At 41.7% G+C, this 22384-nt stretch overlaps 1 protein-coding gene across 11 annotated transcripts in view; it reads left to right on the top strand.

The window, feature by feature from the left end:
* Nucleotides 1–22384, top strand: part of GAB2 (GRB2 associated binding protein 2) — a 202899-nt gene that overhangs the window by 159099 nt on the left and 21416 nt on the right. For all 11 annotated transcript variants that reach the window (XR_010147293.1, XR_010147291.1, XR_001707453.4 and 8 more), the window contains one exon: nt 7970–8213. Coding sequence is in view for 4 of the 11 variants with exons in the window: in XM_001164121.8 (XP_001164121.2) it covers nt 7970–8213 (244 nt within the window). In the remaining 7 variants the exon portion in view is untranslated. The remainder of the gene's footprint in view (nt 1–7969; nt 8214–22384) is intronic.

The raw sequence follows: 22384 nt of genomic DNA, 5'->3' as shown, positions 1-22384 counted from the left end.
AAATATTTGCTCTTTCATTTGTCACTCAAAGCCTGCTTTGCCTTTTCTTCAGTAGACCCTAACCCTTCTGTCTCTGCCCCAGAATTAAGAACCAGAGATTGTTAAAACCAAACCAGTGGATCCTAATCTGAATCTCTGTAAATATGACTAATGAGGTCTGAGGTGGGACCAGCTCTCTGCATTTACATTTCGCAGAGATAACTTTGATGTGTACCCCTGATCTAATCCAACCTCTTCTTTTTGTAAATAGAGACAGCGAGGCTTGGGAAGATGAAATGGTATGCCCAGATTCACTCAGCCAGTAGGCGGTAGAGCTAGGCCTGGACCCCCGTCCTCATATTTTAACTTTCCTTCCCTAGTACCATTCACTTCATAGGGCTCTTGTGGGAGTTCTTCCTCTGCACAGGTGAAAAGAATTGGCTTTGGAGACTGTGAGATCTGATTCAGATCTAGGCTATGCCACTTTCTGGCTGTGTGACCCCAGAGTTTGCTATTGATGTCTCTGAGCCTATTTTTCTTCATCCAAAAAAAAAAAAATGGAGATAATAATATGTACCTCACAGGGTAGACTAGAGGCACATAATAGGTGCTTAATAAATGGCAGCTGTGCTTACCACAGTCACTGTTGTCCTTTTGGCTCTCATTAATTCCCCGTATACCATCTGTACGGAGTATAATTGTGACCAAAACAGTGACAGTTACCTTCCAAGCATCCGTCATGTCTTGGAAAGCAGCTCGTACCTCTTTGGCCAATCTCAAGGTCTCAACCAGCTCCATGTGTACTCCAGGAATAGGAGCAATAAGAGTGGCTAAATGCATGATATAAAATGATCTCTATTCCTCACAGCAGTCCTACAAAGTACTTAGCCCTGTTGAACAAGTGAGAATTAAAAAGGCTTATTAACATATCCAAGGCTACAGAGCTAGGAGTTAGCAGAGTCAGACTTTGAATCCAGCTCCAATACAGCTTTTGGTCTACCACTTCATGGGTTCTGAGACCCACTGAGGCTTGAGGGTGGGGATAAATTTTTTGGGGAGAAGGGATAAAGATGAAAAGGGCACTGAGATAAGGGAACTAGTCATTATTTGGCCAGTCATCTTTTCCAGAAACTCCCGCCAACCACCCCCTTCCTGCTCATGTTATCACTAGCCAGTCGATGGCTGGGTTGGCCTGGGCTGGGCTCCTCGGCTGAAATCCTTCAGAGCTTTCCTGTTCTAGAGTTTTGCAAGAAGGTGGGAGGAGTGTTTGTATGCTGGGCAGGCTTCCCAGGGGTGATTGTGGAAAGGAAGGGGAGTGATTCTGTAGGGCCCTAAAAAGAAGCCAGGAAGAAGAAAAAAAAAAACTGTTTAAAAGAAAATAGATTGACTCAGGCATTTGTGGGCATTATCTTTAGTCTAGACTTGGAGATAGAAGCTCCAGCCAGGAGTCTAGAAACCTCCATTTTCTTCTTGTGTTTTGGGTCATTAGGAAGGTCAGTTACACAGCAAGAAGTACCAAAAACACCCCAGCCACACATTGTTTAATATCTTCCTTTATTTTCACCATTCTTTTCTTCTCCCAAGGGGTACCCAGGCAATAAAAACAAATCCTATTAACGCCTTATGCATGTGCATGGATTTGCTTCCAAACCCTTATCTCATTCACCTCCTAAAACAACCCAGTGAGACAGACAGGTAGGCTACAGATTATCCTCCAATGCTTGATAGTTATGAATTAAAGCTCAGCGACCACACATGATCTCACAGCAAGTTTATGGCAGAGCTGGAACTGGATTCCTGGTCTCTTGACTTCTGTCCCGTGCATGAGGTTCACTCACTGGGAGTAAAATTTCAACCCACTTAGATCTATTCTCACTCCCCCATGCCTGCCACCAGGTAACCACTAATCTATTTCGCATCCCTGCAGATTTGCCTCTTCTAGATATTTCACATAAATGAAATCCTTTCTAGAATCACTCCCCTTCCTTTCCACAATCACCCCTGAGAAGCCTGTCCAGCATACAAACACTCCTCCCACCTTCTTAACAAAACTCTAGATCTGTGGTCTTTTATGATTGGCTTCTTTCACTTAGCGTAATATTTTGAAGGTTCATCAAGATAACCTATATCAGTATTTTTTATTTCTATGGCTAAATAATATTCCATTGTGTGGATATATCACATTTTGTTTATCCATTCGTCAGGACATTTTGGTTGTTTCCATTTTTTGGCTCTCATGAATAATGCTGATATGGACATTCATCTATAAGTTTTTGGTGTTTGTGTTTTAATTCAATCCTTTCAGCAACCCTCTATGATAAACTGCAGGGCAAGTTATCCTAGATATTAATAGTCCCTTTTTACAGATGAAGCAACTGAGGGTAAGTGATTTGCTCCAGGTCAAATAGCAAGCAGATCTGCCTTTAGGCAGATCTAGGGACAGAGCCAAGTCTCTCCACTATTAGCCTAATACATTTTTTTCTGTTACATGTAGCACACCATGTCGCTTTTGTTCTATGAAATGTTTGGAAGTATATTTGAAAACTTTAATTATAGGGAGTGACCCTGAGGGGTGATGGAGCCATGAATCACAGCAGTGCCAGGCCTACTAATCAGCCCTGTCCAGAATGGACATGTAGAATGTACTCCACTTACCAACGGTAAGCCATCTGAAGGGAGCAGCTTTCAGCGAGCAAAACAAAACAGCACCAAACCCAAGTTGGCTGAAGCTCTTGCCTCCAACTGATGTGGAAAGTGAGGTAGCACCTCCCCGGAACCTCATCTATTGGGGCACAGGCAGCTCATCAGAATTGGGGGTTGGAACCACGGAGGAAGAAGTAGCAGGGGTACTCAGCCATCAGGGTCCAAAATGAGAAAAATCTTATTCCAGAAAAGTTGTCTCTGAATTTAGCTTTGTAATTATTTTTCCTGAGATAAGCAAGAAAACCTTGTTTGATGTTTTAGGTTTTATGGTATATATTGGTTTCCTAGGACCTCCATGACAAATTACCACAAAGTGAGTAGATTAAAACAACAAAAATTTACTCTCTCACAGTTCTAGAGGCTAGATATCCAAAATTAAGGCATTGGTGGTATTGGTCCTTCTGGGTGCTCTAAGGAGAGTCTGTTTCTACCTTTCCGTTAGTTCCTGGTGGCTGCCAGCAGTCCTTGGCATTCCTTGGCTTGTAGGTACATCATTTCGATCTCTACCTTGACCCATACATCACATGGTATTCTGCCTCTGTGTTTCTCTGTCTCTGTGTCTCTTTTATAAGGATACCAGTTCACTGGATGAGGGCCCACCCTAATCCAATATGACCTCCCCTTAACTATGTACAGAGACGCTATTTTCAAGTAAGGTCACATTCTGAAATACCAGGTAGACATGAGTTTTGGAAGGACACTAGTAAACCTAGTATAGACACTAAGAAAAAATCACATAAATTCAGGCAGAGATCTTTTTAAAGTTGAAAGCAGAAGTGGGATTTTGGCAAGTTTTAGTGCCAAAACAGCTTTGAAAGAATTTTTCTAGAGCTACATATTTTTTTCTTTTTTCTTTTTTTAGAGACAAGGTGTCACTCTGTCATCTTGGCTGATTGCAGTGGCACAATCATAGCCCACTGAAGCCTCAATCTCTTGGGTTCAAGCAGTCTTCCCACCTCAGCCTCCTAAGTAGCTAGGCCTACAGGCACACACCACCACGCCCAGTTAATTTTTTAATTTTTGATAGAGACGACTCTCACTAGGTTTCCCAGGCTGGTCTCAAACTCCTGACCTCAAGCAACCCTCCTGTCTTGGCCTCCCAAAGCGTTGGGATTACAAGCATGAGCTATTGCACCCAGCTAAGCTGTGGATCATTAGATGGAGCTGGCTAGTTTCATTGACATGACTTTGTGCTGGTAGAGTAGAGATCCAAGTTTCTGTTGGATGAAGGCCCAATTCATCCTAATCCCTACTTCATCTTCTTAACAGACCTTAAAACCTCTCTGATTTTGACCACAAGAAACACACATATTTGGATTTTTGCGCCAGGGAAAATTCTTTTATTTTTTCAGTATGATCAGTCAACAAATGTGTATTGAATACGTACCATGGCTGGGGCTGTTCTAGGCACTAGGGGTACATAAGTGATAGAAGGTGTTCCATGTACCTATGACATTCAAGATTTTCTAGATCTTATGTGTATTTCATTCTTTTCATCCTTATAGCTGCCCTATGTTGATTTGTAAATAAGGAGACTGAGACTCTGAGAGGTGAAGTGACTTCCCCAAGTATGCAGCTAAATAGACTGAGTCACAGATATGACTCCACAGGCTGAGCTCAAGGCAGGGGCTGCAGAGGTGAGGATGGGTCACTCCTCTTTTATTCATACTCACAGCCAAAGCATTCAACATAGGGGGCATGAAGGATGCATTTGATGACAAGGCAGAATAAGTAGGTTGTGTCAATGGCGTTTATTGTAATACTGAGGAAACTCGACTTTATTCTGAAGGCAATGAGGAGTCAGTGAATGTTACTGAGGAATAATGATTTCTTATGGTGTGTACTTTTTTTGATCAACACGTATTTATTGAATTTTGTCACACACTGGGCTTAATGATGAGGATAAAACCATTTCAAAATCTCTGCCATCACTGTGTTTACAGCCTGATGTACAAAGTGATGAGAGAAAGGTTGGTATTTTCCTGGAATTTTATTTGAAACACAGGGAAGCACAGGTAAGAAACAAGGTTGAAGAAAGAAACAGGAAAATGTCTTTAAAAAAAGAGGCTGGGTGCAGGGCTTTATACCTGTAATCCTAGCCCTTTGGAAGGCTGAGGCAGGAGGATTGATTAAGGCCAGAAGTTCAAGACTAGTCTGGGCAACATAGTGAGATCCTGTCTCTACAAAAAAAATTTAAAAATTGGCCTGGCGTGGTGGTGCATGCCTGTATTCCTGGCTATTCGGGAGGCTAAGGCAGGAAGATTGCTTGAGCCCGGGAGTTCGAGGTTATAGTAAGCTATGATTGCACCATGGCACTCCAGCCTGAGCAACAGAGCAAGACCATGTCTCTAAAAAAGAGAGCTTTGGCTGGGCGTGGTGGCTCACGCCTGTAATCCCAGCACTTTGGGAGGCAGAGGCAGTGGTGATCGAGACCATCCTGGCCAACATGGTGAAACCCCATCTCTACTAAAAATACAAAAATTAGCTGGGCGTCATGGCACACACCTGTAGTTGCAGCTACTCAGGAGGCTGAGGCCGGAGTATCACTTGAACCCAGGAAGCAGAGGTTGTGGTGAGCCGAGATCGTACCACTGCATTTAAGCCTGGATGACAGAGCGAGACTCTGTCTCACAAAAAAAAAAAAAAAAAAAAAAAAAAAAAAAAAAAAAAAAAAAAAAAGGAAAGATATTTGTAAGTCATCTGAGGTATAACAGAAGAGTTTTAAGAGGGACGGTGACATAATGACGTGACATGGTTGCTGAGAAACGGAAGAGTCATAGATAATGCCTGGACTTCTGGCTTGGAGAACTTATTGGCTGGTGATGATGGACCTCACTGAGACAGGGAACACGAGTGATGAAGAGGTCAATTTAGATTGTTGAGTTTGGCCCACTAGTGGGACATCTGAAGGGAGGTGCTCAGCAGGTGAAGGGATATATAGCAGGGAGTCCCGGAGAGAGAACTGAGCTAGAGATGAAGATTTGAGAGTTGTCAGCACATAGGTGGTAACTGAAGCTGTGGAAGTAGACAGGATTACCCCCTGGAGAGTCTTCAGCGGGAGAGAGAGGCTATAGGAGGGTCTAGAGTGGAGCCCTGAGGAATGCCTCCACCGAAGGGGCAGGCAAAGGAAGAGGAGTCCAACGAGACAACAGAGAATATAGAATCTCACCAGAGGCTTGCTTTTTGCAGGTTCCCTGTGTCTTCTTAGGCAGTAGCTTGTATTCTTTCCATGGCCCTGTGGCTACTCTGTCCTATAATGTAAACCCTCTCTCCTCCACTATTAGAGAGTTCATCTTGCAAATCTAATGGAGTAATGAGCTATCGATTCTGTTAACAAATGTCCAGTTTACTGAAAGACTTGTAATGGGAGTTAATTTTGGGGGTCAATACAGCTGTCAATGGAACAGTTTTTCCCCAGAGGCCCATCAGCTTTTTCTGTTGTACACTGGCAGGTGTCCTGCCCAGCAGCAGAAATGCCTGGAGAGTAATTAATACTGTAGAGCATTAATGAGCTGGTGATCCTGCCTAGGACCATGAGAAGGGTACAGCCTGAGATAGGTCAGATGACAGGGAGTAGAAGGTGAACTGTGTCCCCTCTGACATGAGTTGAATAACCCTAGAAAATCAACACCACCACAACGTTAACCCACCAGCTATCATACTGCCTAAGATTACATCTTTAAACTTTTATTTCTTTCGAACAAGAAGTTTCACTAGTGGAATTTTTGACTGCTGAATGAATGTGTTGTGTTTGCTTAGTCCGCAGACATGAACTAAGAATCTGCTATGTACCTTGCCTTTATTAGGTAAATGCTGGGCCTATAATGGTAACAACATCACAGTCACTGTTCTCAGAAAGCCATGGGTTAGACAAGGAAGCATAGTGACCATGGATATAATGGGAGCATGGGCCAAGTGCTGTTGGCACACAGAAGAAGCAGCAAGTCCAGGAAGATTTGGGAGAGAATATGATATCTGTGTAGGGTCTAAAAGTCTGCATATGAGCTTGCCAGTAGAGTAGAGGTGAAATCCAAGCGGAAGGAACAGCAGAAGCCAAAACAAAGAATCATAAAAGAGGCTGGTGTGTTCAAGGACTGATGATGCTTCCATATGCCTTGTTTATGGGTGGAGAAAAGCAGGAAGTAGGTCAGACTGTCAAAAGCCTTGTATGTTATGCTAAGGAATTTGGACTAGCTTAGAGAGCCAGCCAAATGAATAATGCCCTTGGCTTGGGGTGTAGTACTATAAGCTATTATCCGTCCTTAATACCTCACTTTCTAACACAACAGAGAAAAGCTTGAGATAAGAGGGAAAATGACTAATAGACAGGGAGTGGTGGGCAGTGGGGAATGTAACTGTCCTTGGAGGTCTTAGGAGGCCAGGCAGGAGCAGCTGGAGTCCAGTATTAAGGGACAGCTCCAAATGCATTTGTGCTTTTCTCATTAATGCAGTAAGGCACAGTCCAGAGCCTCAATTAATGAGTCTTCAGTAAGCAAAGCCTCATTTAACAAAGCCAGCCTTAGCTTTTTTTTTTTTTTTCCTGTAATTAGATGTTTAAATTTCATTTTTTTTTTAATTTCAACTTGTTTTTCAGATGCCAGGGTACATGTGCAAGTGTGTTACATGGGTATATTGCCTAATGCTGAGGTTTGGCCTTCTGTTCATCCTATCACCCAAATAGCATTGTACCCCATAGGTAGTTGTTCAGTCCTTGTCCCCCTCTCTCCCTCCCTGTTAACATAATCCCCAGTGTCTACTGTTTCCGTCTTTATGTCCATGTGCACCCTGTGTTTAGCTCCAACTTATAAGTGAGAACATTAGGGTATTTGGTTTTCTGTTTCTGCATTAATTCACTTGGGATAATGATGTTCAGCTGCATTCATGTTGCTGCAAAAGACATGATTTCATCCTTTGACCACAGCAGGAGCCACCAAAGAGTGGGAAGGTGGTCGTACTCATTACTCTAGAGGCAGACCTTGCCTGAGGGTCAGGGTCACACTCCTAGACCACAGGTAGCCGTACTTCCTGGGAGTGGGGCAGATATGGCCTACATTGTGATAGGAAGTCACCTCCAGGCTACCCCAGAAGCCGTACAAAGGTAAAGAGGACCTCTTCTTCAACCAAGATGGCCAGGAGGGCAGCAAGGGGCAGGTATATGAGAGGGAGAGAATGCTAGTGCTGGATTATTTTCTCTGCTCTTACTCTTTTTTCTTCCTCTGACAACTCACTTTGGGATAAGGATACATTTCCTTCCTTTTTCATTCACAGAGCTATTTCTCCTTTTCAGACTCCCTGAGAAATGTTTCCTCAGCCGGTCATGGCCCCCGCTCTTCTCCAGCTGAGCTCAGCAGCTCTAGCCAGCACCTTCTCCGAGAGCGCAAGTCCTCAGCCCCGTCACACTCCAGCCAGCCAACTCTGTTCACGTTTGAACCCCCTGTGTCAAACCACATGCAGCCCACCTTGTCCACCAGCGCACCTCAGGAGTATCTCTACTTGCACCAGTGCATAAGCCGAAGAGCAGAAAATGCAAGGTAGGAGGCTGCCACAGCCATTAGGTGGGTTAGTGACCGCTCACAGGGCCTAGTACTTTTCAGTCCTTGCTTTTTTAAAGACAAGCAAAACATTATATTGTTTCAGGTAGACAAACACGTCTGTGACAAAACATAATTTTTTGCTTCTGTAGCCTTCATATTTTATTGGCATCATCTGTGTTGCTACACAGTGATAACTGGATTCCAGAGAAACTATTCATTATCAAAAATCATGCTATAAAAAATGTTTGATTTGGAGGCAGGGGTGAAGGCATTAGGGGACACAGTTTCCGAATTGCAAAAAAACAGTCAATTTACTTGGGCTTAAAAGTATAGCTATAAAACCATAACATTGTTCAACAAATCCATACCTTGCTTTTGCTCTAGAACTGCACTGTTCTGTATAGTAGCTACTACCTGCATATGTCTACATAAATTTAAATTAATTAAAATGAAATAAAATGTAAAATTCAGTTCCTTAGTTGTACTAGCCACATTTCAAGTCCTCAGTAGACACATATGTCTAGGGGCTACTGTACCAGACAGCACAGATACAGAAAATTTCCATCATAACAAAGTTCTAGAGCAAGAACTCCCTGCTCTAGGATAATGGTCTTTTGTTTTTCTAACATCATCAGCTCTTTCACAGGTGCAGAACCTGTAAATGTATTTATTATGTTTTATTCCCATTGTTAGGCTAAGCAAAAGTGCAGAGCTGATAGGCTTTGCCAGAGCTAATTCCCAGTTGCTACCATAGCCAGCAGATTACAAATCACATTTTAATTAACTTACAAGATCTAATTCATGTTATGACAATTAAGGCAAATAGAAAAATGGCTGTACTAACGTATTACTTGATTTTGTCCTTGAGAATATTTTCATACATAATCTCATTTGAACCAATCAACACACTGAGAAATAGCCAGTATACAAAATTTATCTCCATTTTAAAGATGAAGAAACTGAGAATCATGACTAATAAATAGCAGAGGTTGGGCTAGAACCCAGGTCTTCTTGTTTCTGGTCCTGTACTCTTTTCACTATGCTACCCTACTTTTGTTTTTCTGAGTCATCTGCTGTCACACAGAAGAGGCTCCAACACTTAATCTTAAGGCTGCCTCAGATACCCATTTTCATGAAGAACATGATTGATTTGTTTGTGAACTTCCACTAGTTCAACTTCCATCAACTTATACATGAAGAGCTGAGTCCTAAAAAGATAGTGAGTTAGCCAAGGTCACTGAACTAGTTAGTGGCGTTAACTGTAAATAGTACCTGATTCTCCCGAATCACTAACCAGAGATAGGCAGTGTGGTATAATGAAAAGCATGTTCAGGCTTTAGAGTCAGTCGGATATGGGTTCAAATTCAGGTTCTTTTACTTTCTTTGTGATCTTGGACCAATTATTTAACCTAATTAACCTTCAATATTCTTATCTTCAGAATGGGAATAACTAATTCAAAGGCTTACTAATGAGTGTAAAATGATAAAACATACATAAAATAGTAGTAGAGAGTAAATACATTTTACCTGTTCTTCTTATGCCCCATCCTCTTCTACTACATAGACAACTGCCTGGGAGCAGATAAGGTGAGGTCTTAAAATCATAGTTGTAGTGAAAGGCAAAGTACTTAGCTGTAGTGCCTTGCAGACTTTAACATGCATATGAAATACCTGAAGATCTTACTGAAATGCTCACTCTGACTCAGTAAGCCTGGCCTAGGTCCTGGGGTCCTTTCTAATAAACTCCAGATGATACCAGCGCAGCTTGTCTACAGCTCACACTTTAAGTAGAAGGCTTTATATAGTAGTAACAATTGCCGCCACCACCACTCCAGTGATCCTGCTGACGCATCAGAGAACAAACGTAGAAACATCTCTGCTTGAATTAGCCTTTAGGGCCCACTCTCTGCACCCCTACCTCCTCTGTGAAATCCCTATTAATCTTCCTACCTGGAATTCACTTTTTCTCTGAATTGCCACAGCAGTTTTTTATTCTCTCTCTCTCTCACAACATTTGGAACTTTCTGCCCTGTAGAATGGATTTTTATATTAATACATTACTATTATTTGAAGATGGAGCTCACAGTAGGTGCATAATAATTTGAACAAATCCATGTTGTAGAGGGATAAGCTAGTAGAAGAGATAGAACTTTACGCAGCTGAGGAAGTCACATTGTTGTAGGCCTTTGACCAAGCCATGTTCTTCTCTGTCATGGTTTTCACTTGTGTGGATGAGGGAATGAGAGGGTAATGAGCAGGATCTCAGGGAGACTTTTGGAGAAAATAAGTTCAAATAATGTTTGCAGAATTCCAAAGGAAGTTGGAGGGTAGGAAGGAAGCTTTCTTAAATCCAGAAAGACGATATATTTTCTTGTGGTAGTGGAGTTGCTCGCATCATGCTAAACCTACTGTAATAATTATAAACTCTGGACAAAATATTAAAAAATAACTTTTTTAAGGCCCTGAAGAGCAATAAAAAAGGCAGAAACTGCAAGAGATCTGACTGTTGAAAGAAGTGAAATTCAGTTTACATGGCTTTTCCTATGATGTTCCAATAATATATCATCGAGAATATTCAGTATACAATGAGAAAATGCCAGACATATGAAGAAACCGTATACATTAACCCATAGTTGAGAGAACTCAGTATCTAGAAAGAGATCAAAATAAACCCATATTTTGGACCCAGCCTACAAGACTTTAAAATAATTATGTTAATTTTTTAATCTATTGTGGGTAAAGGATATAATAGGTGAAGAGATGGTGGATTTTAGGATGGATATAGAAACCGAAAAAGAATTGGGTAGTTCCAGTTCCACTATGGTGGTGGAAGCCACCACAGGCTTTCCTTCCCACTGATTACAACTAAAAACTCTGGACAAAATCCAGAGTGCAATACCCAAAGACTCTGAAAAATAAATAAAAGGAGATAGATTGTAAAGAGGAGAAGAACTTGTAGAAGTGACTACACAGAGATGAACTTTTTGTCTTTCATGGATTTGCCTCCAGGTTGGGCCCCATCACAAAGTAGCACAGTGCAAATTGCTAAAATGTCATAAAAAACCCCATCTTTCTGAGTAGGGGAACCAGAAGAGGAGCCCCATTGGGGCTGGAAGGAGCTAGTATATTCCAGAATGAAGAGAGCTGGAGAAGGGATCTTCTAACTCTGGGAATGAAACTATGTGAGTCTTAGGATCACCTTGGGCTACACATGTGTGGGACAGACCGAATCGAGTGCAACAAAGCCTATGTGAACTGAAAGAAGATTTGAACTACCATACACAGGAGGAGAGACAGAACTTGCAGTCTGAGCCTAACCAGGTTGATTTCCTATAAAAATATCACTTCTCAGCCAGGCGCGGTGGCTCACGCCTATAATTCTAGCACTTTGGGAGGCTGAGGTGGGCAGATCACCTGAGGTCAGGTGGGCAGATCACCTGAGGTCAGGAGTTCAAGATCAGACTGGCCAACATGGTGAAACCCCATCTCTACTAAAAATACAAAAATTAGCTGGGCTTGGTAGTGGGCCCCTGTAATCCCAGCTACTCAGGTGGCTGAGGCAGGAGAATCGCTTGAAGCCAGGAGGTGGAGGTTGCAGTGGGCCGAGATCACGCCACTGCACTCCAGCCTGGGCAACTGAGTGAGACCCTGTCCCAAAACAAACAAACAAAAAAATAGCACTTCTCCATGGGATTATAACAGAACCCAGCATCTGCACAACATCATGTTCACAGCATTCAGGATCTGTAATCCAAAATGTCTCAGCATATTGAAAACCAGAAAAATATAACCCATTCTCCATGGAAGTCACAGGTACAAACCTCAAAATAACCCAGATGTTGGAATTATCAGACACAGATTTCAAAGCTCCTGTGAAAACAACATTCCATGTAATAAAGGAAAACACACTTGAAACTAATGGAAAGAAAAAACCCTCTGCCGCCGGACACTGTGGCTCACACCTGTAATCCCAGCACTTTGGGAGCCCGAGGCAGGTGAGTCATCTGAGGTCAGGAGTTCGAGACCAGCCTGGCCAACACGGTGAAACCCCGTCTCTACTAAAAATACAAAAAAATTAGCCAGGCATGGTGGTGGGCACCTGTAATCCCAGCTACTTGGGAGGCTGAGGCAGGAGAATCGCTTGAACCCTGGAGGCGGAGGTTGTGCCATTGCACTCCAGCCTGGGCGAGAAGAGCAAAACTCCGTCTCAAAAAAAAAAAAAAAGGAAAAAATAAATAAAAAAACCCTCTGCCAACCAAGGAGTTTATATTCGGCAAAAGTATCCTTTGGGAATGTAAACAAAATTAAGACGTTCTCAGATAAAGGAAAAATAAGAGCATTTCCAAGAGATCTGCTTTTAAAAACTGATAAGAAATTTCCTCAGGCTGAAGCAAGATGGTACTAGAAGGAAACTTGAATTTTCAGGAATGAAGGAAGAGCAACAGAAATAGTAAATCCCTGCATAATAACTGTGAAAGATTATTTTTCCCTTTTAACTTCTTTAAAATATGTATAAGTGTTAGAAGCAAAACTCAAACAATGTCTAGTGAGGTTTTCACCTGGTTTTCTTACTCTTTAGTATGAAGAGCTCCCTTTGCCATTTCTTGCCATGTGAGTGGCCTGGTGAGAAATTTTCCCAGCTTTCATTTATCTGGAAATTTCTTAATTTCACCTTCAGTTTTGAGAGAGATTTTGCTAGGTATAGAATTCCAGAATGACAGTTCTGTTTTCTTTCAGCATTTAAAGGATACCATTCTAGTCTTCTGACCTTCATTGTTTCTGATGAGAGATCAGCAGTTATTTTAATTTTTATTATTCTATATGTATTTTCCTTCCTCTGAATGATTTTTTCTTTTCAAAAATTGTAGTAAATACATAGCATAAATATATCATCTTAACCATTTTTAAGTGCACAGTTCAGTAAAGTACATTCATATTGTTATATAATCAATCTCCAGAAATCTTTTCATCTTACCAAACTGAAATTCTAACCATTCAACAACTCCCCGTTTCCCCTTCCCTCAGGCCCTGAAAACCACCATTCTACTTTCTGTCTCTGTGAGTCTGACTTCTCTAGATCCTCATATACATGGACTCATACTACATTTTCTTTATCCATTTATCTGTTGATGACCACTTAGGTTGATTCCATTATCTTGGCTATCGTGACTAGTGATGCAATAAACATAGGGGTGCAAATAGCTCTTTAACATACTGATTTCCTTTCCTTCAGATATATACCCAGTAATGGGATTGCTGGATCATAAGATAGTTCTATTGTTAGTTTTTTGAGGAACTTTCATACTGTTTTCCATAACGACTGTACTAATTTACATTCCCACCAACAGTGTGTAAGAGTTCCCTTTTCTCCACATCCTCACTGGCATCTGTTATTTTTCTTCTGGAAAATAGCCATCCCAACTGGGGTGAGATAGTATCTCATTGTGGTTTTGATTTGCATTTCCCTGCTGATTAGTGAGACGGCAAGCTTTTTTTTTTTTTTTTTTTAATATGCATGTTGGCTGTTTTTCTGTCTTCGTTTGAAAGATAACTGTTTTCAGCTAATTTGCCTCAACTGCATTATTTGTTTTTTTTTGCTGTTGAGTTGTTTGAGTTCTTTGTATATGCTGGATATCAACCTTCCATCAGATGAATAGCTTGCAGAATGGCTTTCTCCCATTCAGTAGGTTGTCTCTTTACTCTTTTGATTGTTTCCCTTTGCTGTGCAGAAGATTTTTAGTTTAATATAGTCCCATTTGTCTTTTTTTTCTTTCTTTCTTTTGAGACAGAATCTCCCTCTGTCGTAGAGGCTGGAGTGCAATGGTGCGATCTCGGCTCACTGCAACTTCTGCCTCCCAGGGTCAAATGACTCTCCTGGCTTAGCCTTTTGAGCAGCTGGAACCACAGTCATGTACCACCATGCCTGGCCAATTTTTGTATTTTTAATAGAGACAGGATTTTACCACATTAGCCAGGCTGGTCTTGAACTCCTGACCTCAAGGAATCTGCCCATCTTGAATCTGCCCATCTTGGCCTCCTAAAGTGCTGGGATTACAGATGTGAGCCACCACACCCAGCCATTTGTCTATTTTTTGTTTTTGATGGTGCTTCTGAGGTCTTAGCTGGGCCCTTTTTTGTTTTTGCTTTTGATGGGAGACTTTTTTTGCAAATTCCATCTCATTACTCATAATTAGTCTGTTCAGATTTTCTATTTCTTTTGGGTTCAATCTTGGTAAGTTGTGTTTGTCCAGGAATTTATCCATTTCTGTTAGGATTTCTAATTTGTTGGTGTATAGTTCATAATCATCTTTTTTCTTTTTTCTTTTTCTGAGACAGAGTCTTGCTCTGTCCTCCAGGCTGGAGTGCAGTGGCGCGATCTCAGCTCACTACAACCTCCGCCTCCCGGGTTCAAGTGATTCTCCTGCCTCAGCCTCCCAAGTAGCTGGGACTACAGGCACGTGCCACCGTGCCCAGCTAATTTTTTTTTTGTATTTTTAGTAGAGACAGGGTTTCACCATGTGAGCCAGGATGGTCTCGATCCCCTGACCTCGTGATCTGCCCGCCTCGGCCTCCCAAAGTGCTGGGATTACAGGCATGAGCCACTGCGCCTGGCCCATAATCATCTTTAATGATCCTTTGCATTTCTATGCTGTCAGTTACAATGTCTCCTTTTTCTTTTTTATTTTATTCCTTTATCTATTTTGAGACGGAGTCTCACTGTGTCACCCAGGCTGGTGTACAGCTGCGCGATTTTGGCTCACTGCAACCTCCACCTCCTGGGTTCAAGTGATTCTCATGCCTCAGCCTCCCGGGTAGCTGGGACTACAGGCGCCCACCACCACTCCTGGCTAATTTTTCTATTTTTAGTAGAGACAAAGTTTTGCCATGTTGGCCAGGTTGGTCTCTAACTCCTGACCTCAAGCAGTCCACTTGCCTCTGCCTCCCAAAGTGCTGAGATTACAGGCATGAGCCACCATGCCCAGCCTTTTTTTTTCTTTTTTTTTTTTTTTAGACAGAGTCTCACTCTGTCGCCCACACTGGAGAGTATGGTGGTGTGATCTCAGCTTACTGCAACCTCCGCCTCCCAGGTTCCAGCGATTTTCATGCCTTAGCCACCCGAGTAGCTGGGATTACAGGCGTGTGCCACCATGCCCACTAATATTTGTATTTTTAGTAGAGACGGAGTTTCACCATGTTGGCCAGGCTGGTCTTGAAGTCCTGATCTCAAGTGATCTGTCCGCCTCAGCCTCCCAAAGTGCTGGGATTACAGGCATGAGCCACCGCACCCAGACTGATTTTGTATTTATTTGGATCTTTTCCCGTTTTTTCTTGGTCAGTCTTGCTACTGGTTTGATTTTGTTTATTCTTTGAAAAAATTAACTTCATTTTGTTGATCAGTTTTATTTTGTCTCAATTTTATTTCTGCTCTGATCTTTTTTTTCCCCTTTTACTAATTTTGGGTTTGGTTCTTGTTTTTCTGCTTCCTTGAGATGCATCATTAGGATGTTTATTTGAAAATTTTCTACTTTTTTGGTATTAGCATTTATTGCCATAAACTTCTCTATTAATACTGCTTTTGCTGTATTCCATAGGCTTTGGTATGTTGTGTTTCTATTTTCATTTGTTTCCAGACATTTCTAAATTTCATTCTTTTTCTTTTTTTTTTTTTGAGATGGAGTCTCGCTCTGTCGCCCAGGCTGGAGTGCAGTGGCATGATCTCGGCTCACTGCAAGCTCTGCCTCCCAGGTTCACACCATTCTCCTGCCTCAACCTCCTGTGTAGCTGGGACTACAGGTGCCCGCCACCACACCCAGCTAATTTTTTGTATTTTTAGTAGAGATGGGGTTTCACCGTGTTAGCCAGGTTGGTCTCGATCTCCTGACCTCGTGATCTGCCCACCTTGGCCTCCCAAAGTGCTGGGATTACAGGCATGAGCCACCACACCCGGCTCTAAATTTCATTCTTAATTTTTTCATTGACCCATTAAATCATTCAAGAGCATGTTGTTTAATTTTCCATGTATTTGTACAATTTTGAAATTTCCTCTTGTTACTGATTTCTAGTTTTATTCCATTGTGGTTAGAAAAGATGCTTGATGTGATATCAATTCTTTTAAAATCTCTTGGCCTAACATGAGGTCTGTCCTATAGAATGTCACATGTGCTAATGAGAAGAATTATACTCTGCAGCTGTTGGATGAAATGTTGTTAGGTCCATTTGATCTAAAGTGCAGTTTAAATCTAATTGTTTCCCTGTTGATTTTCTGTCTAGGTGATCTGTCCATGCTGAGAGTGAGGTGTTGAAGTCTCCAACTATGATTATATTAGAGTCTATCTCTCCCTGTAGATCTTAATGGTGTTCCATAAGTCTTGCAGGTTTTCTTCACTCTTTTCATTTGTATTCCCCCTTTCCTTCTGGCTGGGTAATTTCAAACTACCTCTCTTCAAGTTCAGATATTCTTTCTTCTAATTGATCAAGTTTGCTGTTGAAGCTCTCTGTTGGGTTTTTTATTTCATTCATTGAATTCTTCAGCTGCAAGATTTCTGGGTTTTTTTTTTCTTTCTCTTTTTTGAATTTTTTTGTTCATATTGTGAATTCTTTTTCCTAATTTCTTTGAATTGTGTGTGTTTTCTTGTACCTCGTTGAGTTTTCTTAAGGTCATTATTTTGAATTCCCTTTCTGTAATTTGTTGATCTCCTTTTCACTGGGCTCTAGTTACTAGCCAGAGTTCCTTTGGTGCTTTTTTGGTGTTGTATTTCCTTCCTTTTTTGTGTTTCTTGTGTCCTCATGTTAAGTGTCCATGCTTCTGGTGGAAAGATCACCTCTTCCAGACTTTCTGGAGTGGATTTCTTAGAGAAAGACTTTCACCTGCAGTTGGGTTTTAGTGTTCCAGTTGAGAAGGATGTGATGACTGTGTTTCCACTTAGGTGCAATGGTATAGTCTCCATGCAGCTTCTTTGCCTATGTTCAACATCAACAATAACTGGGAGTGCCTTGGTGGCCTAGACTATAGAAGTTTGTGCAGCAGCGGTGGTAGCATAGGTTGTTAATATCCTTAGCGTAAAGGGCTTTTTGGGTCTTTCTCTTCTCATTTTCCCCAAATGAAGAGACTTAGTCAGGGGGATCCCTCTTAGTGTCAGGTCTGGCATGGCCTACAAGTAGCTGCAGCAGTGCTGGGTTCTAGGTACTGGTGCTTGGAGCTTATGTGGCGTTGGGTTTCTAAGCTCAGAGTCTCATGAACCTATTGTGGCAGCTGGGTCTTGGGGTGCAGGTTCACTCTCTGTAGCATGGTTGGATGTGGACTGCCCTCCGGGCCAGGATCTATGATATGACTCTGTTGAACCCTCTATCAGCCCAGGTCAGGGGCCAGCTGTGATTCTACCCCTGGTAGGCAGAGCACAGCACTGGCCTCACCCTGGGCAAGAAGGGATGTTCTGGAGGTTTGGTTTCAGGGAGGAGGATACGACTAGAATTTGGGAACCTGAGTCAATAAGGCTCAATGGCAACTTGGGTCCCAGGGGTTGATACACCATGTAGCAGTGACTCTACATGGTCCCTCTTTAGGCTTAGCAAATACCCAGGAATGGCAGAGTATAGCTGTGTTTTGGGCTACAGAGGGGCAGGGAACAGCAGAGCAATGACTCTACTCCCCAGGGAGAGGCGTATCTCAACAGCTCAGACTCTAGGGGGCTAGTGCAGCTCCAGGAAAGCAAGGCACTAGAGTTGTTTGGCCTGTAGGGCAGGGTGTCTCAGCTCAGACACTGCTCTTTTTCCCTGAAACACAGGGTCCTGTATCAGCTCAGCCTTGGAATGCACCCCCTCTCAGCTCAGCTAGGGCACCCATTCCCCAGGGGACAGTGTGCTACTTCAGCTCAGGCCCAGGAGGGTGTGACTGTTCTGAGTAGCCCAGGCATCCTTTCCCTGGAATGCAGGGAACCATATTATTTTAGCTACTGGGGTACCTCATTCTGGGGAGTCAGTGCACCGTTTCCTAGGATGCAGCCACTGGCTTCAGCTTAGGCACTGTGGAGGCATGACTGTTCTGAGCAGCCAAGATACTGTTTTCCTTGAAGAGAGCATACTGCTTCAGCTCTGGCCCAAGGGAGTGGGGAGAGGGGCAGGTGGATTAGCTTTACTTCTGCTTGACCCCCCTGGGAAGGGTGTAACAGCTGCTCACAGCTCAGCTTTGGAATGTTGGGCCACTGGGCTAGCAATGGCTCAGCCACAGCTTAGCCTCAGGAATGAAAGGGAGCCATGGCTACTCACCTCTGGAGCAAGACACACTCCAGCCATCGTTCCAATTCCAAGATGGCATAGCACAGTAGCCACACGGAACACAGCTATGTGGACCCTAGGCAACTTCCTTCACTGGGCTTAGTGCCTATGAGGAGTTCAGGGGACTCCAGTGGTGAGGCCTGAGATGTCCAAGGTGTTGATGGCAGTTGCCATGATCCTCTTGCCTACCTTCTCACCAAAAGAACTTCGTCCTTGTTCCAAACTGATCTTGCATGGAGTGGTGAAGGCCTAGTGTGTTTCCTTCTGTTCTCTGTGTGACCATCCCAAGTTTCTGTGTTCATCGAGTTTCTATTACTCCTCTCATGCATTCTGGGACTCTCCCTCCGTTATTTTTGCTAAAATGTAATTGTTCAGGAGGCCAGGTATGGTGGCTCACGCCTGTAATCCCAGTAATTTGGGAGGCCGAGGCAGGTGGATCATGAGGTCAGGAGTTCAAGACCAGCCTGACCAACATGGTAAAACCCTGTCTCTACTAAAAATACAAAAATTAGCAGGGTGTGGTGGCATGCGCCTGTAATCCCAGCTACTCAGGAGGCTGAGGCAGGAGAATCGCTTGAACCCAGGAGGTGGAGGTTGCAGTGAACTTAGATCATGCCATTGCACTCCAGCCTGGGCAACAGAGCAAGACTCTATCTCAAAAAAATACATAAAATTAAATTAAATTAAAATTTAAAATGTAGTTGTTTATTCATTGTTCTGCCTGTCTTTGTGAGGGGGACAAGCAGTAGGGGTTTCTTCTTGGCCATTTTGCTAGCATTACTTCCTTTTTTTTTTTCTTAATAGAAATGGGTGCAATGTGGTATCTCATTGTGCTTTTGATTTGTATTTCCCTAATGATTAGTGGTGTTGAGCAACTTTTCATGCGTGCATTGGCCATTTGTATATCTTCTTTGGAGAAATATCGATTTCAAGTCTTTTGTCCATTTTTCAGTCAGGTTGTTTGATTTTTGTTGTTGCTGTTGAGCTGTTGGAGTTTACCTATATTAAACCCTTAGCAGATACATGACTTGCAAATGTTTCTCCCATAGATTGGTTTTTTACTCTGCTGATATGTTCTTTGAAACACAGATATTTTAATTCTGATGTTCAATTTATGCATTTTTACTTTTGTTGCCTGTGCTTTTGGTGTCATATTCAGGAAATCACTGTCAAATCCAATGTTATGAAGCTTTTCTTCTATGTTTTCTTCTAAGAGGTTTATAGTTGTAGCTCTTACATTTAGGTCTTTGATCCATTTTGAGTTAGTTTTTGTATCTGTTTTAAGGTAAAGGTCCAAAAACTTTGTTCTTGTGGGTTGACTTAGTTTTCCAGTTCTATGTGTTGCTTTTTTTTTTTTTTTTTAATCTAGTTTAGCAAACTTTCTACCAATATTTCTTCGACTTTTTTTTTTTTAAGAGACAGGGTCTCAGTCTGGCACCTAGGCTGGAGTACATAGCTCACTGCAGCCTCAAACTCCTGGGCTCAAGATCCTCCTGCCCTCAGCCTCCCAAGTAGCTGAGACTACAGGCATATGCCACCATACTTGATTAATTTTTTGTAGAGATATGGTCTCGCTATGTTGTCTCGAGCAATCTTCCCACATTAGCCTCCCAAAGTGCTGGAATGAACTACCACATCTGGCCTCTTCAAATCTTTTTCTGCCACATTTTCTTTTTGTTTGTTTGTTTCTTCCCTCAACTTTTATTTTAAGTTGCAGGGTGCATGTGCAGGATGTGCCGGTTTGTTACATAGGTAAACATGTGCCATGGTAGTTTACTGCACAGATCAACCCATCACCTAGATATTAAGCCCAACATGCATTAGCTATTCTTCCCGATGTTCTCCCTCCCTCTGCCCGCCTAACAGGTCACAATGTGTATTATACACCCACCCCCAGGTGTCCATGTGTTCTCATTGTTCAGCTCCCACTTATAAGTGAGAACATGTAGTGCTTGGTTTTCTGTTCCTGCATTAGTTTGCTGAGGATAACAGCTTCCAGCTCCATCCATGTCCCTGCAAAGGACATGATCTCATTCCTTTTTATGGCTGCATAGTATTCCATGGTATATATGTACCACATTTTCTTGATCCAGTCTATCACTGATGGGCATTCCTTCTGAGACTTCAGTTACTTATACACTAGACCACTTGATACTGACCCAACAATCACTTACATTATCTTTTTTTTCCAATCCTTTTCTCTCTGCTCAGTTAAGATGATTTTTTAAACTGATTTTTCATTTCTACATTTCCCCACCCTTTTTTTTCCCCACAAGTTTTTAGGAAGAAATTGAAGTACAGTCAGTGGCATTTATATAACATTTCCTCATGCCCCCTTGTAATCCATCCTTCCCTTACCTCATTCCTAGAGAACCAGTAACAGCCTTTCTGCCACTACAGATTGATTTGCATTTTCCATAATTTTACATAGATGGAATCATATTGTAAGTACTAGTTTTCCTGACTTCTTTCATTCTGCATAATGCTTTTGGGATTCATCCATGGTTTTCCATGTGTCATTAGTTTGTTCCTTTTTATTCCTCAGTAGTACAGTGTATCTTTATATCACAATTCACTTTTCCATTCACATGATGATAAGCATTTAGATTGTTTCCAGTTTTGGCTGTTACACATTAAGACCCATTTGTACTTAAACAGTAATGAGCAAATCTTTGTAGAAACATTTGTTTTTATTTCTCTTGGACAAATACCTAGAAAACTATGCCCAGATGGTTTTACTGGTAAATTCTACCAAGCATTCAAAGATAACACCAATCTTACCCACAGTCTTTCAGAAAACATAGGAGGAGGGGATTCTTTCACAGCTCATTTTATGAGACCAGCATAACCCTACTATCAAAATCTGGCAAAGATGACAGGAAATAAAATTACAGAGAATATCCCCCATGAATAATAAACAGAAATCCTCTTTAAAAACAAAGGATTAGCAGTTGAATCCAACTAAATATGTATGTGTGTATATCTATATGTGTCTGTTTGGGACAATATATATATTTTAGGGAATATGCATGTGTGTATACATTAGGGGTAAGACATCATGACAAAGTAGTGTTTATCCCAGGAGTGTAAGGTTGGTTTGACTTCAAAAAAAAACAAAGTAATTCATTACATTAAGAGAATGAAGGAGAAAAATAATATAATCATAACCTCAATAGATGCAGAGGAAGCATTTGACAACTCAGTACTTCATTGAAAAAAAAGTATTTCTTAGCAAACTATGAATCGAGGAGAACTTCTTTAAACTGATAAAGGACTTCTAAGGAGCCCTATAGCTAAGATCATACCTAATGGAGAAATATTGAACATAATGCCCTAAGATTGAAAACAAGGAGAAAGTACCTGTTCTTACCACTTCTATTTAACATTGTACTGGAGATTCTCGTCAGTTCCATGGAGGAAGAAAAATAAATAAGAGTCCTGGTGTGGTGGTTCATGCGTGTAATCCCAACACTTTAGGATGCTGAGGCAGGTGGATACCTGGAGCTCAAGAGTTCAAGACCAGCCTGAGCAACATGGCGAAACCCTGTGTATTTTAACAACAACAAAAAAAATTTTAAGTGAGTTTAGCAAGGTCACAAGATAAAAAGGTTTTTATGCAAAAAATAAGTTTTACAGTATGCAGTGAACAATTGGAAAATGAAAAAATTTTAATTATATATCGAATGGTACCAGAAAACGTGGAATACTTGGGAATAAATTTAACAACAAACATGCAAGACCTCTTCACTGAAAACTATCAAATGTTGCTGGTAGAAATTAAAGACCTAAATATGGAGAGTGATGTACAGTAGTTATGAACTAGAAGACCTATTATTATTTAGATGGCAGTTTTTCTCAAATTGTTCTGTAGATTCAACACAATCCAAATAAAA

Source organism: Pan troglodytes, chromosome 9 (genome assembly GCF_028858775.2).
Source record: "Pan troglodytes isolate AG18354 chromosome 9, NHGRI_mPanTro3-v2.0_pri, whole genome shotgun sequence".
Classification (NCBI taxonomy): domain Eukaryota; kingdom Metazoa; phylum Chordata; class Mammalia; order Primates; family Hominidae; genus Pan; species Pan troglodytes.
Note: the sequence above shows the minus strand (reverse complement) of the source record. Positions and strands in the feature narration are given on the sequence as shown.